The 13,875-nt window shown below is 31.5% G+C and overlaps 1 protein-coding gene across 1 annotated transcript in view; it reads left to right on the forward strand.

Annotated features, from left to right (window-relative positions):
- The window catches only part of ATRNL1 (attractin like 1), a 786,695-nt gene that overhangs the window by 372,262 nt on the left and 400,558 nt on the right, over positions 1-13,875 (forward strand). Inside the window, exon 26 of the mRNA XM_038578888.1 lies at positions 6,271-6,349. Coding sequence (XP_038434816.1) covers positions 6,271-6,349 — 79 coding nt within the window. The remainder of the gene's footprint in view (positions 1-6,270; positions 6,350-13,875) is intronic.

Genomic DNA, 13,875 nt, shown 5'->3' on the forward strand with positions numbered 1-13,875 from the left:
CTAATAACTGAAACAAATAATTTTTTTAAATATGCAAATTTTATTGCATTCCAAGTTAGCAATTTATTTTGTTAATGTCTTAGTTGATAAGAAAAAAGACATCCTTCAAGTGTTAGGAAGGTCTTTTTAAAACCCTTGAAAGATATTTTCTGGAATAGCAATAATTAGGAGGTAAATTACTTTTTAAAATAATATATTTCTATATTTCAACACAGTTCCCTAGTTTGTAATATTTTTTACTGAAATAAAATATTAATATGCCCAAACCATCTTTTAAAATATGTATTTAAGACTTGAATTTTATGACCAATTAACCTCAAATTGCTATAAAATAGTGACAATATTATCTCTTTTTGCATTTGGCCAACTACATTATTACCAGAGGATATTTCTTTGTCACTGGAAACCTGTTTTACAATATAACCTTATACCACACTGTGTTACTTTTATTAAATTCTTTTTAATTTTTGCTAAATGAGAATACCTAATGAGTTCTATGGTTTTCACATTAAGAATCCTTTCTATAATGACCATTTTATGAAGGTTAAAATCAAATTATTGAAATAGCTCTCCCTAAATTCCTATGCTTCCCTTTTTTTTATCCCTGTAGCTCATGTACTTAATTTTTAAAAAATATTTCTTGCCTTTTTTTTTTTTTCCTTCTGTTTCTATTAGGAGGATTTTACTGAATGACGTTGAACCTTTCAGATTTTCTGGCATTATTATACAGTAGACTTTATTAAAAAATGAAAGCCCAATTATTCCTGCATGTCCTCCCCATATCATATACCAAGGAGCAATATGAGCTGTTGTATAATATGATAGGAAAAAAATTATGAAAGAAAGCAGTGAAACTAGTTTTTCTCTGACAAAAGTGCCACATAGTGGATTAAAGGATGCTAATGCTTGATGTTGCCTATTAAGACCTTTGACTTAAGAAATATATTAGGGAAAAGCTAATTAAATAGAAACTCAGAAACTTAGTCACTTTATTGAATAACAGTTTATTTGTCACTCACGTCCATTGGGCATAAGGGAACCAGTGGAAAGGACAAGGTAATGTGCAGGGCACTGCTCCATCAAGTAAGTAAGACTGATGGAAATTTTGTCATCCTGAAGGTTTCTAGCATTGTCATTAGGGACTGGGATTTTCTGATGATCATAAAAGGATGAGTTTTCCACAATGCTGGGTAAATTTGTCAAGTGTTTTAGGTTTTTGCTGTTTAAGAAAGCAAGTGTTCTTAGTAAACTGGTTTTGTTTTATGTAGATTTAAAAAAAAAAGAACTGTAACTTTTATTTGCAGTTTCTTGTTTTATGTAGATTTTCAAAAAAAGAACTGTAACTTTTATTTGCAGTTTCTTTTCTTAAAAGCATGAGGTGCTTTTGGGTGACTCAGTCAGTTAAACATCTGCCTTCAGCTCAGGTTGTGATCTTAAGGTCCTGGGATCGAGCCTGGCATCAGGCTCCCTGTTCAGTGGGGAGCCTACTTCCTCCTCTCCCTCTGCCTGCTGCTCACCCAGCTTGTGCTCACTCTCTCTCACTCTTTCTCTCTCTCTCTCTCTGTTAAATAAATAAATAGAATCATAAAAAAATCAAATTAAAGCATTTGTAAACATTACCTTCATATAAGGTTAAAATTGCCAAATAAGGACATCTACTGTCAGAACAATTATTAGATTTTTACATCAATTAAAGAACCAATTCCATTCATTTAACAAAAGCTTAATAACACCTACTATATGCCAGTAACAGAGATATATTCTACTGGGTTTTTAATATTTATTGGAGATTATAAAATTTTATTAGAAGGATTTTTTGAACTATTTCTTTATTTTGCCTATTTATTTGTATCATCATGGTTTCTTTTTACTGATAGGTTTTACCAATAACCTAATATTAATAAACATTTGCTGCAAACCCCTAAAGTACATATCTCCTCTTCACAAGGAGGTGAAATTATAAACAAAATTTTATATTGGCATTCTGCACCATTATTAAGATGACACTTTTTACTTGAGTCATGAAATTTAGATCACAAAGAATTTAGATCCCTCATGGAGAAATTGAACCAGTCTCCAGCATCTTGAACTGAATCTCTATCATGTAACTTTTTTGGGGGGAAAATACTGTGAATTACAAATTATTAAATAAAAATGCATTTTGATACTTAAGTTGTCTTTAATTATTAAATGTAAATGAATTTTAGCATATGTAGTATTGTCTATTACTGCACAAATTCTGAAAGAAACTGTTGGTGAGATTTGTTGTTGGATTCATTACAGGGATTTTAAAGTTGAATGTGTTTTTACATTTTAGCTGAAAAATAATGGTGAAACAAAGTTAGGAGGAAGGGAGAACTGCAATTTAAGACTTGTCACTTAGGTGACTTACTTAAAGTTTCCATGACTTGGCTTTCTTATCATTTAAATAAATACATAGCAGTATACATAGTATATCATGCATATTTGTGGTAGTTAAATAATATGTGTAAACCACCTAACATAGTTCTTGGTACATATTACTGGATGGATGTTATTTTATTATTATGAATGCTCTTTATGAGTTCTGTTTGGGCATAGTAGATTGGAGGTGATATATCTCTTATGTTAAAATTCTTAAGTATATTGATAGGACTGAAATTCAGATATATGGATCCTTGGTCTTATCTGAAGTATTAATCATTAGTACCATATTTTACCAGTTAAAATTTTAATCTGAATAAGGGAAGTGTAACCACAATTCTAATAATTCAGACTGGAACAGGATTCAAAGGCACAATTGGCATATTGAGTTAGGAGAATCCTTGTTACTGGCAGGAGAGTGAGCTTGTGTATTGAAAGGTATTTACCAGCATTCCGCTAGACGTCCACCAAATGGTGAAACTAGAATGTCTCCAGGCACTACCGAATATCCCTTGGAGCCCAAAACTCTCCTGATTGAGAACCACTGAACTAGAGGGAATTAGGTAGGTTTTTCAAATATATAAACAAGCCTTACCATATAGAAGAAAGAATGGACTGATTCAGTGTAAACCAGAAGACAAAGGAAGCAGCATTGATTGACAAAGGTTAGAAAGAGCTTAATAGAAGAACACTTTGATAGTTTGAGCTAGCTAAAAATAGAATGCAGTGACTAGTGAGTAAGCAGTTTCTCAGCTTTGATGAGCGATTAGAGGCAGGATCACAGAGTTGTGCTGGGTATTTCTTTCCTGGGAGGGCATCCGAATTAAATCCCTTAGATCACCTTTAATGATAAGATGCTCTCATTAGGGCAGGTATAATAATATAGGTTTGGAAATCATTCCAATTGAGGTTATAGTTGAGGCCATGAGGATAACTGAACTCGTTCTTTCTGAGAGCAAGAGAAGGTAACAGCATGGTATGAACTGGGATTTAGGGAATGTCCATAATTTAAAAGAGGAAACCTGGAATGTGACCTACCTTCACTGACCTTCTACTACATCAGGAAAGATAAAGGGAAACTAAGAAAATAAAGGGATTTTCTTGAAAAAAGTTAATAAAACGTATAACCCCCCTAGTGAGTCTTACCAAAAAGAAAAGAGAAAGGACCCAAGTAAATGAAATCACGAATGAGAGAGGAGAGATAATGACTAACATCACAGATACAATTATGAGAGAATATCATGAAAAACTCTATGTCAATAAATTGAGCAACTTGGAAGAAATGGATTAATTCCTAGAAATACATAAAGTACCAAAACCGAAATAGGAAGAAATAGAAAACTTGAAGAGTCTGACAACCAGCAAATACATTGAGTCAGTAATAGACAGTGTCCCAGCAATCAAAAGTCCAGGGCCAGATGGCTTCACAGGCAAATTTAACCAAATGTTTAAAAAAGAGTTAACATCTATCCTTCTCAAACTATTCCAAAAAATAGAAAACTTCCAAATTCATTCTCTGAGGCCAGCATTACCCAGATACTGAAACCAGACAAAGACACCACAAAAAAAAAAAAAAAAAAAAAAAAAAAAAAAAGGCAGGGGGGAATTACAGGCCAGTATCTCTGATGAACCTGGATGCCATAATTCTCAATAAAATACTAGTAAACCAAATCCAGCAATTACATTAAAAGGATCACTCACCATGATCAAGTGGGATTTACTCCTGGACTGAAAGTGTGGTTCAGTATTCACAAATTAATCAAGGTGATATGCTACATTAAAAAAAGGAAGGGTAAGAACTGTATGATCCTTTCAATAGATGCAGAAAAAGCATGTGGCTAAGTATAGCCTCCATTCATGATAAAAACCTCAAAAGTAGAGATAGAAGAAATATACCTCAACATTATAAAGGCCATATATGAAAAACCCACAGCTAATATCCTCAGTGGGAAAAAACTGAGAGCTTTTCCTCTATAGTCAGGTAGAAAACAAGGATGTCCATCTCACCATTGTTATTTAAGATAGTATTTGAAGTCCTAGACACAGCAATCAGACAAAAAAAGAAATAAAAAGCATACAAATCAGCAAGGAAAAAGTCAGACGGTCACTATTTGCAAATGGCATGATACTCTATATAGAAAACCCTAAAGATATCACCAAGAAACTTCTAGAACTGATAGATGAATTGAGTAAAGTTGTAGGATGCAAAATCAACATACAGAAATGTGTTACATTTCTGTACACCAAAAATAAAGTAACAGAAAGAGAAATCAAGGAATCAGTCCCATTTACAATTGCACCAAAACCCATGAGATACCTAGGAATAAACTTAACCAAAGTGGTAATGAACCTGCACTCTGAAAACTATAAAACACTTATGAAAGAAATTGAAGATGACACAAAGAAATGGAAAAACATTCCATGCCCATGGATTGGAAGACAAATATTGTTAAAATGTCTATTATTACCCAAAGCAATCTTCACATTTAATGCAATCCCTATCAAAATACCAACAGTATTTTTCACAGAGCTACCACAAACAATCCTAAAATTTGCATGGAACCACAAAAGACCCCAAATAGCCAAAGCAACCTTGAAAAAGCAAAGCAATTGTGACTTTCAGCAATTTACTTTGAACTTCCTGAGCATTGGATTTTTCTTTTTAAAAATAAGAATAATATATTCTATCTTGAAGTGTTCTCATAAAACTAAATCCAAGCATCAGTGTGAATGAATTATTTAGTACAGTATCTTGAAATGTGTTCAGCATTCAGTGGACAGATGCTAGAATTGCCACTGTCATCATCATTGTAGGATATTCGACGATCTTCTCTTCAAGTGAGACAAGGAGAAAAAGTATATTAAGAAATTAACAAGAGTGGAAAGTGTTAAAATTTGCATAGCTTATGAGTGAATGTTTTGAAGAATACAAGGATTATAAGTTAAGGATGAGTACCAGGTTTTTGTAGTGACCAGTGACTAGTGAATTTATCTGCTCGCCCTTGGGTCTTTTCGTAGCATGCTGTTTGACCTCAGAGCAAAGGGAGAGAAAAGAGTGACACATAGTTGGAACCAATTAATTAAATATATATGATTCTGTTATTTTGAGATTTGTTAGTCTCAAATCACTGCTAACAAAGTATCCTGCATGTTCATAGCTTATTGCATGTTTTACCTAATATATATAGACCATAGGTATGAACACTGTAACTGAATTATTTCCTAGTGTAAACATTAGCATATACTGTTTTTTCTCAACTTCAAAATGACTGACATTGGACTGGAGAACTTGTCATTGGGGACAGTCTTATGCATTGCAGGATATTTAGTAGCATCCCTGGCTCTACTCTTTTAACGCAAGTTGCACCCCTACCAATATTGTGATAATCACATGTTTCCAGATATTTCCAAATGTGTCCTAAGGGTGAGTGGGGAGCAAAATTATATTCACTTGAGAACCACTAGAATATTCTCATATCTAAAATAGTTGCTAATATGGATAAAATGAATGAATCTGTGTGAAACTTAAATTTATAAAATTCCCAGCTTTTATGACTCAATAGTAATTCTAAATAGATTTCTATTGCTTCATAAGACTAACAGAGTTACAAATTTATATTTCTTTGACAGGGAATATCTTAAAGATAGACTATACTGTTTAAAAAGGAATATAAATATTTATTCTACCTGTATACTTTGTTTTTTACTTGAAAACATTTTAAGCGCTATTTTTCCATTTTTGCTTTAATTATTTTCCAAGACAGAGTGGTTAGTTCTATATATTTTTAAATTCTATACATATTCTTGAATATTTCATTACATATTTCCAATGTTTTAAGTGAAAATTACTTGTGTTTTATTTTCCAGTTGTTTTTTATCTTTATTGCTGGTAGCTGCAGTGGTATGGAAGATCAAACAAACCTGCTGGGCTTCTCGACGGAGAGAGGTATCAATAATATTATTTAATATTTTGCTTAAGGATCTGAGTAAACATGAATCTGTATTGCTTGATTATTAGTATGTGCCACTCAAGTACAGAGTTTCAAATCAGCTTTACTTATTAATACTGAACAAATCAATCTAGAATTTTTAGGCTTTAGAGCAAACTTTACCACTGTCATTTTAAGTCAGTATCTGTAGAAGCATTGGTTAATTGCAATGTTAATTGCAGACAGTTATTTTAAATAGTGTTAGAACTCATATTGATTAAATGATTTGCAATCTCTTTAATTTAGATAGTTATATAAACTAGTTTTATAATGACAAATATTTATTTTTTGGTTTTTATCTCCTAGATTTTTTAAAGTAATCAAATCTACCATTTTGTGATTATCTGATAATTCAAGTATGTTTGAAGTGCACCTCAATTTGATACATTTCTGTGTCAGAATTAATCATGTATGTTCCCTCAATCCTAAGATTTACAAAAACAGTAGTATTCTTGCAGAATAACTAATGATATAAATATATTAGATAGTTCCTTAATTTTGTATATATTAGTTAATTGAAAGGAATAAAGCAATATAATAATCTGAGGAATATAAATGTGCAGCAGATTTATTATTTTATACTTATATAATAAAAAGCAAATTTCTGCTTTCAATAGTATTATAATCTATTAGTATCAATATAAGTAAGCTGTTGTTAGTATTATAAGTGTTTTTTTGCTGTTGCATTTCCCAGTATATTTTTATGTATATGATTTTGTGCAACAATGTAAAGCAGTGGTATAATTGCTTACCATCTTTTTCTCCATATACAAGATATTATATTTATAGACTTAAAACCAGTCCAGTATACTCTAAGCTATATATTTAGTGAATGAGGTGAGTCATTCTTAATTATTCTTCAGTTTTCAAACATTAATTAAAACTCAGTGTCTCAGTGTCTACCTGACAGCCCTCCCCCAGAAATAAATAATTCATCTCGATCGTCTCTCTTTTTGATTTTCTGTATAATGCCAAGGCAACATCAGTAAGAATATACTGGTATGACCCCGTAATAAAAGTGATCTAATTGAAAAAGATCTTATTAAATATAAATACATAAATATTTGGCAAGAAGTGGAATTCTGTGTGGAGATAAGCAGTCGTCTTTTTTTTTTTTTTCAGATTTTATATATTTATTCATGAGAGACACAGAGAGAGAGAAGCAGAGACAGAGGCAGAGGGAGAAGCAGGCTTCATGCAGGGAGCCTGATGTGTGACTTGATTCCAGACCATGGGATCATGTCCTGAGCTAAAGGCAGACTGCTCAACCACTGAGCCACCCAGGCACCTTATAGGGGTCTTCTACACGTTAAAACATCTGTTAGGTGAAATTATGGGTTCAGGAACCGAAAAACATTTCGTAGGCAGGCACTGTGAAGGCCTTCCATAATGGCATAGGGCAAATGACAATTTATGCTTCTAATCATTAGAAAAGAAGTCGAGATCAATCAGGGAGCCTGGGTTCAGACCTCATTATGACTACCAATGTTTAGATACTTGATTTTTAAAGTTTATAAAATGCAACTATATGAAATAGAGCATTGTGAGAAGATCATTGTATGACTCTGTTATTAACTAGTTTATGAAAATGGGTAAGTGTCCTAATTGAATTTCCTTTCCTCTAAAGAGGAGTGATTGTACTATATAACTAATTCCTCAAGCTCTAGGAATATTTAAATCTAATAACTAAAGTTTAGAAATAGTATTAAATATTTGAGAAAACTAATGTGAATAGTTCACTTACCTATAAAACTTTCACACTTCTCAAGATGAGAAATTGCTTTTGGTTAAGATTATATCAATTCAAGGAAATAATGTTATTTTTGCATATTAGAAGTTCTGGCAAGCCGATATTAAACTTTAATTTTTAAAATACAAATTTAATGTATCTTTTTATCAGAAGTCAAAATCTTTCAAGATATGTGGTGCACATGGACAGAGCAAAGGGTGAAACTAGATTAAGACCACTGGGCCAGGTCTAATCTGTCCTTCTAAATATTACCATGTCTTCCTGAAAATCCCTCCATATAATGCCCCTCTCTCTAGAGCTCATCTAGGTAGTGAGTCTTATAGTAATGATTGAATTCATTTTGCTACCCCTACTGAAGTACAAAAATTTATCTTGTTGAGAGGTCATGTGATTGTTTATAATGTCATGTTAAAAATATTGTGATGTGTTTTCTCACATTTAATTTTATTAAATCTTTCAAATACAGAATTCTTAATGTCTTAGTAACCATTCCTATGTTGATGTACAGATAAAGATGCCATTAGGTGACTAACAGTAATCTATTATTAGATAATAATTTTACATTATTAAAAGATTTTATTTTGATTTAAAGATCCAAAGACTTTTAATTACACTAGTTGTAGCTACTGTAATTACCCCATTTATAGACTTTATTTGGATGGAGGTAAAAATGTGTTTTTATTTGATCCTCTATTCAGTTTTAACTATTAGGTTAACTCAAATATTCCCCAAAGGGAAAGATCCCAGAATGTTTGCTTTATGTGGATATGTCACTTTCTCTAACATTAAGACATCAACTATTGTAAGCCTCAGAGGACCTTTATTATTAGTATAACGGTAATTTATTTGTAACACTATATGAATATTATTTAAAGGATTCTCCCTTCTTAATATTTCCATGATTTTGTTAGAGGAATTATACTATTTGGTTTTCTAAATATTAGGTCTGGTTTAAAATGAAAAAATTCTTTGGATTTTTAAAATATATTATTTAATTCAACCAGGCATGGTGCTTTTTTAAAAAGAAGCTATTTGAAGCTTTGGTTTCTCACAAACACATCTATACTATTTTTGTGATATAATTTTAATAACAGAGGCCTATTATTGATGTAACACTTTCTGAATAACACTATTGACAATTCAAGGGCTCTTAAAAACAGAAAAACACAACTACAAAGGACTTTCATTTTAATATACCTCTTCGTATCGGAACTTCACATTCATTTCTATGATAACCTTATTAAGAATATAGACATTTTATTTTGGGTGGGGTGCTGTGCTAATGAATGGAAACAATAAGTGGGTATTGACCAGTAGAAATATTATAATACACTAGAAGAATGAGTTCATTTTTTTTATAGTTTGTGGTTATTACAGAGGTATTGAAACATTTAATTTCAATGTTACATTCAATTTTAGATAAATTGTCACTGCATTACAAAAATATTCCTTAGGAGCAAGGATATGGTAAAAGGAGTCTCTTGAAATATTATCATGCTTAATAATCTTCAGTTTTAAACTGAAATTTGAGTTTTAAATAAGTATCATAAGGCAAAACCCATCAAAATATTTAGTTACTGCTTGTATTGAAGGTAGTGAATCTTATATTTGACTAAGGTTAGTGAAAGTATCCTACATATCTTAATAGTTACAAGAACTTATTTTTTTTTTTCAGTAGAAACCATTTTTTACCACATTTTGAGCGGTTTAATTGTAATTTGCATCAGTTAAAATCTAACTGCAGGGGTGCATTGGTTGCTCAGTTGGTTAAGTGTCCAACTTTTGTTTTTGGCTCAGGTCATGATCTCAGTAGGGACACCTGGGTGGCTTAGTCAGTTAAGTGCCCGACTATTGATTGCCACTCAGAGACCCTGAAATCCAGCCTATGTTGGACTCTGTGGTCAGAGGGGAGTCTGCTTTGTCTCCTTCTCTGCCCTTCTCCCACTTGCGCATGTGTGTGCTCTTTCTCTTATGCTCTAAAATAAATAAATAAATCTTAAGAAAAAAACCTGCAAAATTCATAGAATAATAGATCCTTAAATGCAAGGATTTTTTAAAAATATTCATCAAAAAAAACAAATATTAATTAAATAAATATTTATTTATTTTAGCTATCAAGATGTGGGGTAGAATGGGGTGGGGCAGTGGACAGGACAGACCAGGGGAGAAAACATCTCAAGCAGACTCCCCACCGATGCCAAGCTGGAGTGGGGCTCCAAACAGGGCTGTCTCTCTCTACCCTGATATCATGACCTGAGCCAAAACCAAGAGTAGTGGCTTCTTAACCACCTGACCCACCTAGGCACTCCTAAGGTTATTTCCGATCAACTTAATGTTACTAGTGGGTCTGTATGTTTGAATGATATTACATTTTCTGTATCTGCAATTTTTCCTTCTTTAATTATCTTAAACTTGCAGTTCTTCAAAAGTTAAAAAAATATATTAATATATGGAGCTTTACCACATTATTTGCTTATCTTTCAGGTCTGCTTTTCTAATGCTTAAAAATCAATAAAAACAGCATTGCCTGGGATAAGACAGTGTCCACTGAGTGACTGACCTTGTGTTTATGATACACTACTTTCTTGCACATTTCATAATCATACTGCATAAAACCTAAATTTGAATTTAGCATTATCAGCGTGAAATTTGAGTTAAAAATAAACTAACAACCAGAGATGGGGTTTTAGTAGCTCTGAGTAGCAAACTACTTTTCTAGAGGCAAATACATTTTCTTTCCTTCTATATCTAATTATTTTATGGGAACAAAAATAGAAGAAGTAATAATATCAAGTTATACTTTACTGAGGTCATGTCATGGGTAAATAATTAATGATAAAATATTCTCTGAGATGCTAAATTTGTGGTAAAATGGTTCTTATTATTAATGCAGTGTAGCAATGTTTTATAAAATGAGTTGCTCTACCTCCTTAGGCACCTATCTTATTTAGAGAGGAGTGGGCACAATGAAGAGAGTAATGAGAAAATGTTATTTTGGGTTGAGAAATTAAAATTATGTACTTTATGCAACTTCTTACATAATTTCTTAGTATTTTAATCTATTTTATATAATGTTTAAGCATTTTAATATCTACATATAGCTTTCCGTAAAACATGTTCTTTTGTCAAAAAAGCAAGATTTTTTTAAACTATAAATAATGCACTCAAATAAGTCTCTCTTTGTATTTAGTGACTTTAGTGTTAACTTACTTTTTATCATTTTCTCTTACTGAATTCCAAAATGTAATGATTCCCTTGTTTTATTTTTTTTCTCTCTATCTGGTAAGATTAGAAATTACAGATGTTCACCATGTCTATTTAAAATATAGTTTTAAGGGATCCCTGGGTGGCGCAGCGGTTTGGCGCCTGCCTTTGGCCTAGGGCGCGATCCTGGAGACCCAGGATCGATTTCCACGTCGGGCTCCCAGTTCATGGAGCCTGCTTCTCTCTGCCTGTGTCTCTGCCTCTCTTTCTCTCTCTGTGACTATCATAAATAAATAAAAATTTTAAAAAATATATTTAAAAAAAATAAAATATAGTTTTAAATATTAGCCTGTCTGCTTAAAAATAATTTGAACTGAGAAGTCAGATATGTATGGGAGCATATGATTTGAAAGTTAACTGATTCTTGCCTTCTTTACCTATTGCCAAAAATCTTATTGTGTATATAGTGCTTTCATTTTGTTCAGCAAAGATATATTAATCTCCTGCAATATTACAGACAGATTGATGAATACTGCAGATATAAAGAAAAATACACAGATCCTATTTTTTAGAAAATTCATAGCTTTAGCAATTTCAATAAGATACATACACAAACACAATCTCTAAGGAATACTTCATTTTGCTTTGTTGTGGTGTCATCCATAGGTAGAGATATAGTATATTAAAATGTTTTCTGGAAGTGGGATTAGTAATAGAATTAAATGAAAACTGTTACATAACTGTATATGGATTTAATTTCTAAAAAATGATAAAAACTTTTAGCATTGTTTGTACTATGTTTTAATACAATGTAAAAATTGCCTAAAATTATACTTTTTATTTATTATATGTTATTATCATCAATTAGGACCAATTGTTTATACAGATTAAGAAATAGCCCAGAATATTGAATTTCTGTCAACAAATTTTAATCAGATTCAACATAAAATGTTATATATCTGATACAAAAGAAAAACTCTTGACTTAATGACTAATTTTGTAGGAATAAATCCTAGAAATATAAGCCTGCCTACTTTTTAAAAATATATTAATGCAAAGATATTTATAGGGTTTTTTTGTATATCAGGAATTTTATATCATTCAAAAAACTTCTTGAAATAATTCTATTTTCTTATAATGGAATATTATGAAACTGAAAACTAAGAATGACAGAAAAGTATGTGTAAAAAATAAAACATTATTCCTTCATTCAACAAATATTTATCAAGCAATTACTATTGTTCCACACACATTTTTAGAGGAATATAGCAGTGAACAAACAGGAATTATAGTTCTTGAATACTACTGGTCTTAAAAATATGCTGTTAACTGGGAGGTGCTGATAGAGTATTATAATGTTTCCATTTGTGTAAATCATACACACACAAACACACACACATGCATTGTATTCATGGAGATTTTAAGAGACTTGCCAAGATTATCTCTGGATTGTGGGATTGGTATTTGGTAAAAAAAGTGATTATGTCCTTTCAAAATTGAAACACAAACAACTGAATTTCAGGAAAGTAGAAGGCATAATCTAACATTTTGGAGTTGGGCATTTAATAAAAATAGTATTTAATCCTCATTCTAGAAGATATATATTAGTTCCCTTTTAGCTATATAAGGAATTTGAGGGAAGTTGTGTGCAATGATCAAAGCTCATAAGTAGTAAATGAAAGAGCAATGATTTTTAATTAAGTCTCTCACATTCTAAAACTCAAGCTCTCTGGACCATACTTTAAAGATAGCCTGAGTTTGAACAGGTTTGACTTCCTGCTTATAGTTATAATTGACCACTTATAATATAATTTATGAATCTGTTTGTTATAGGGAGAGTATGCTGTATTTCATCTAGTAGTATGATAATGCAATCATTATTTGATGTACCGCTTAGAAGAAAAATAGAGTAACAAACTAATCCCATAGTACCCTCACTACTAAGAATATTTATTTTGTACTTCTGAAACAGCTCTTATAGACTTACTTAGAAATTTTATTATTTATCATTCAAAAATATATATTGAAAGGAAAGCAGAAGCAAAATAAATTAGTAAGGTATTGCTAAAACTTGTTCACATTCATAGTCGCACCTTTTATAAATGACTTTTTGATTCAGGTAAAAATGTTTTGTTTCACATAGTATCATTGTCCAGAATAAAAAAATTTGCAACTGTTCAGGCCATGATATATATATCATACTTTCTGGCCAGTAGTGATTGTATGATTTCACTGATTATAAGACATATCAGGTTTTAGAGATATTAAGATGGGAAAACAAAATGTGTCTTAGAATCAAGATATGGTAGGGCTTACTGTATAAGGTTTTTAGTCCTAAGTGAGTTAATGCATGCTAAGTGCTCACCTTTTTGCCTTTTTTACTTCAACAAATATTAGCTGTTATCATTATTGATATGTAATACAAATAATGATTAACATTATATTATTATTCATTAATATTAGTAACAGGAAATCCTGTATATCTTGGATCCATGTGTACTCTAATACAGTTGTTCTCAATTCAGTATG

Source organism: Canis lupus, chromosome 28 (genome assembly GCF_011100685.1).
Source record: "Canis lupus familiaris isolate Mischka breed German Shepherd chromosome 28, alternate assembly UU_Cfam_GSD_1.0, whole genome shotgun sequence".
Classification (NCBI taxonomy): domain Eukaryota; kingdom Metazoa; phylum Chordata; class Mammalia; order Carnivora; family Canidae; genus Canis; species Canis lupus.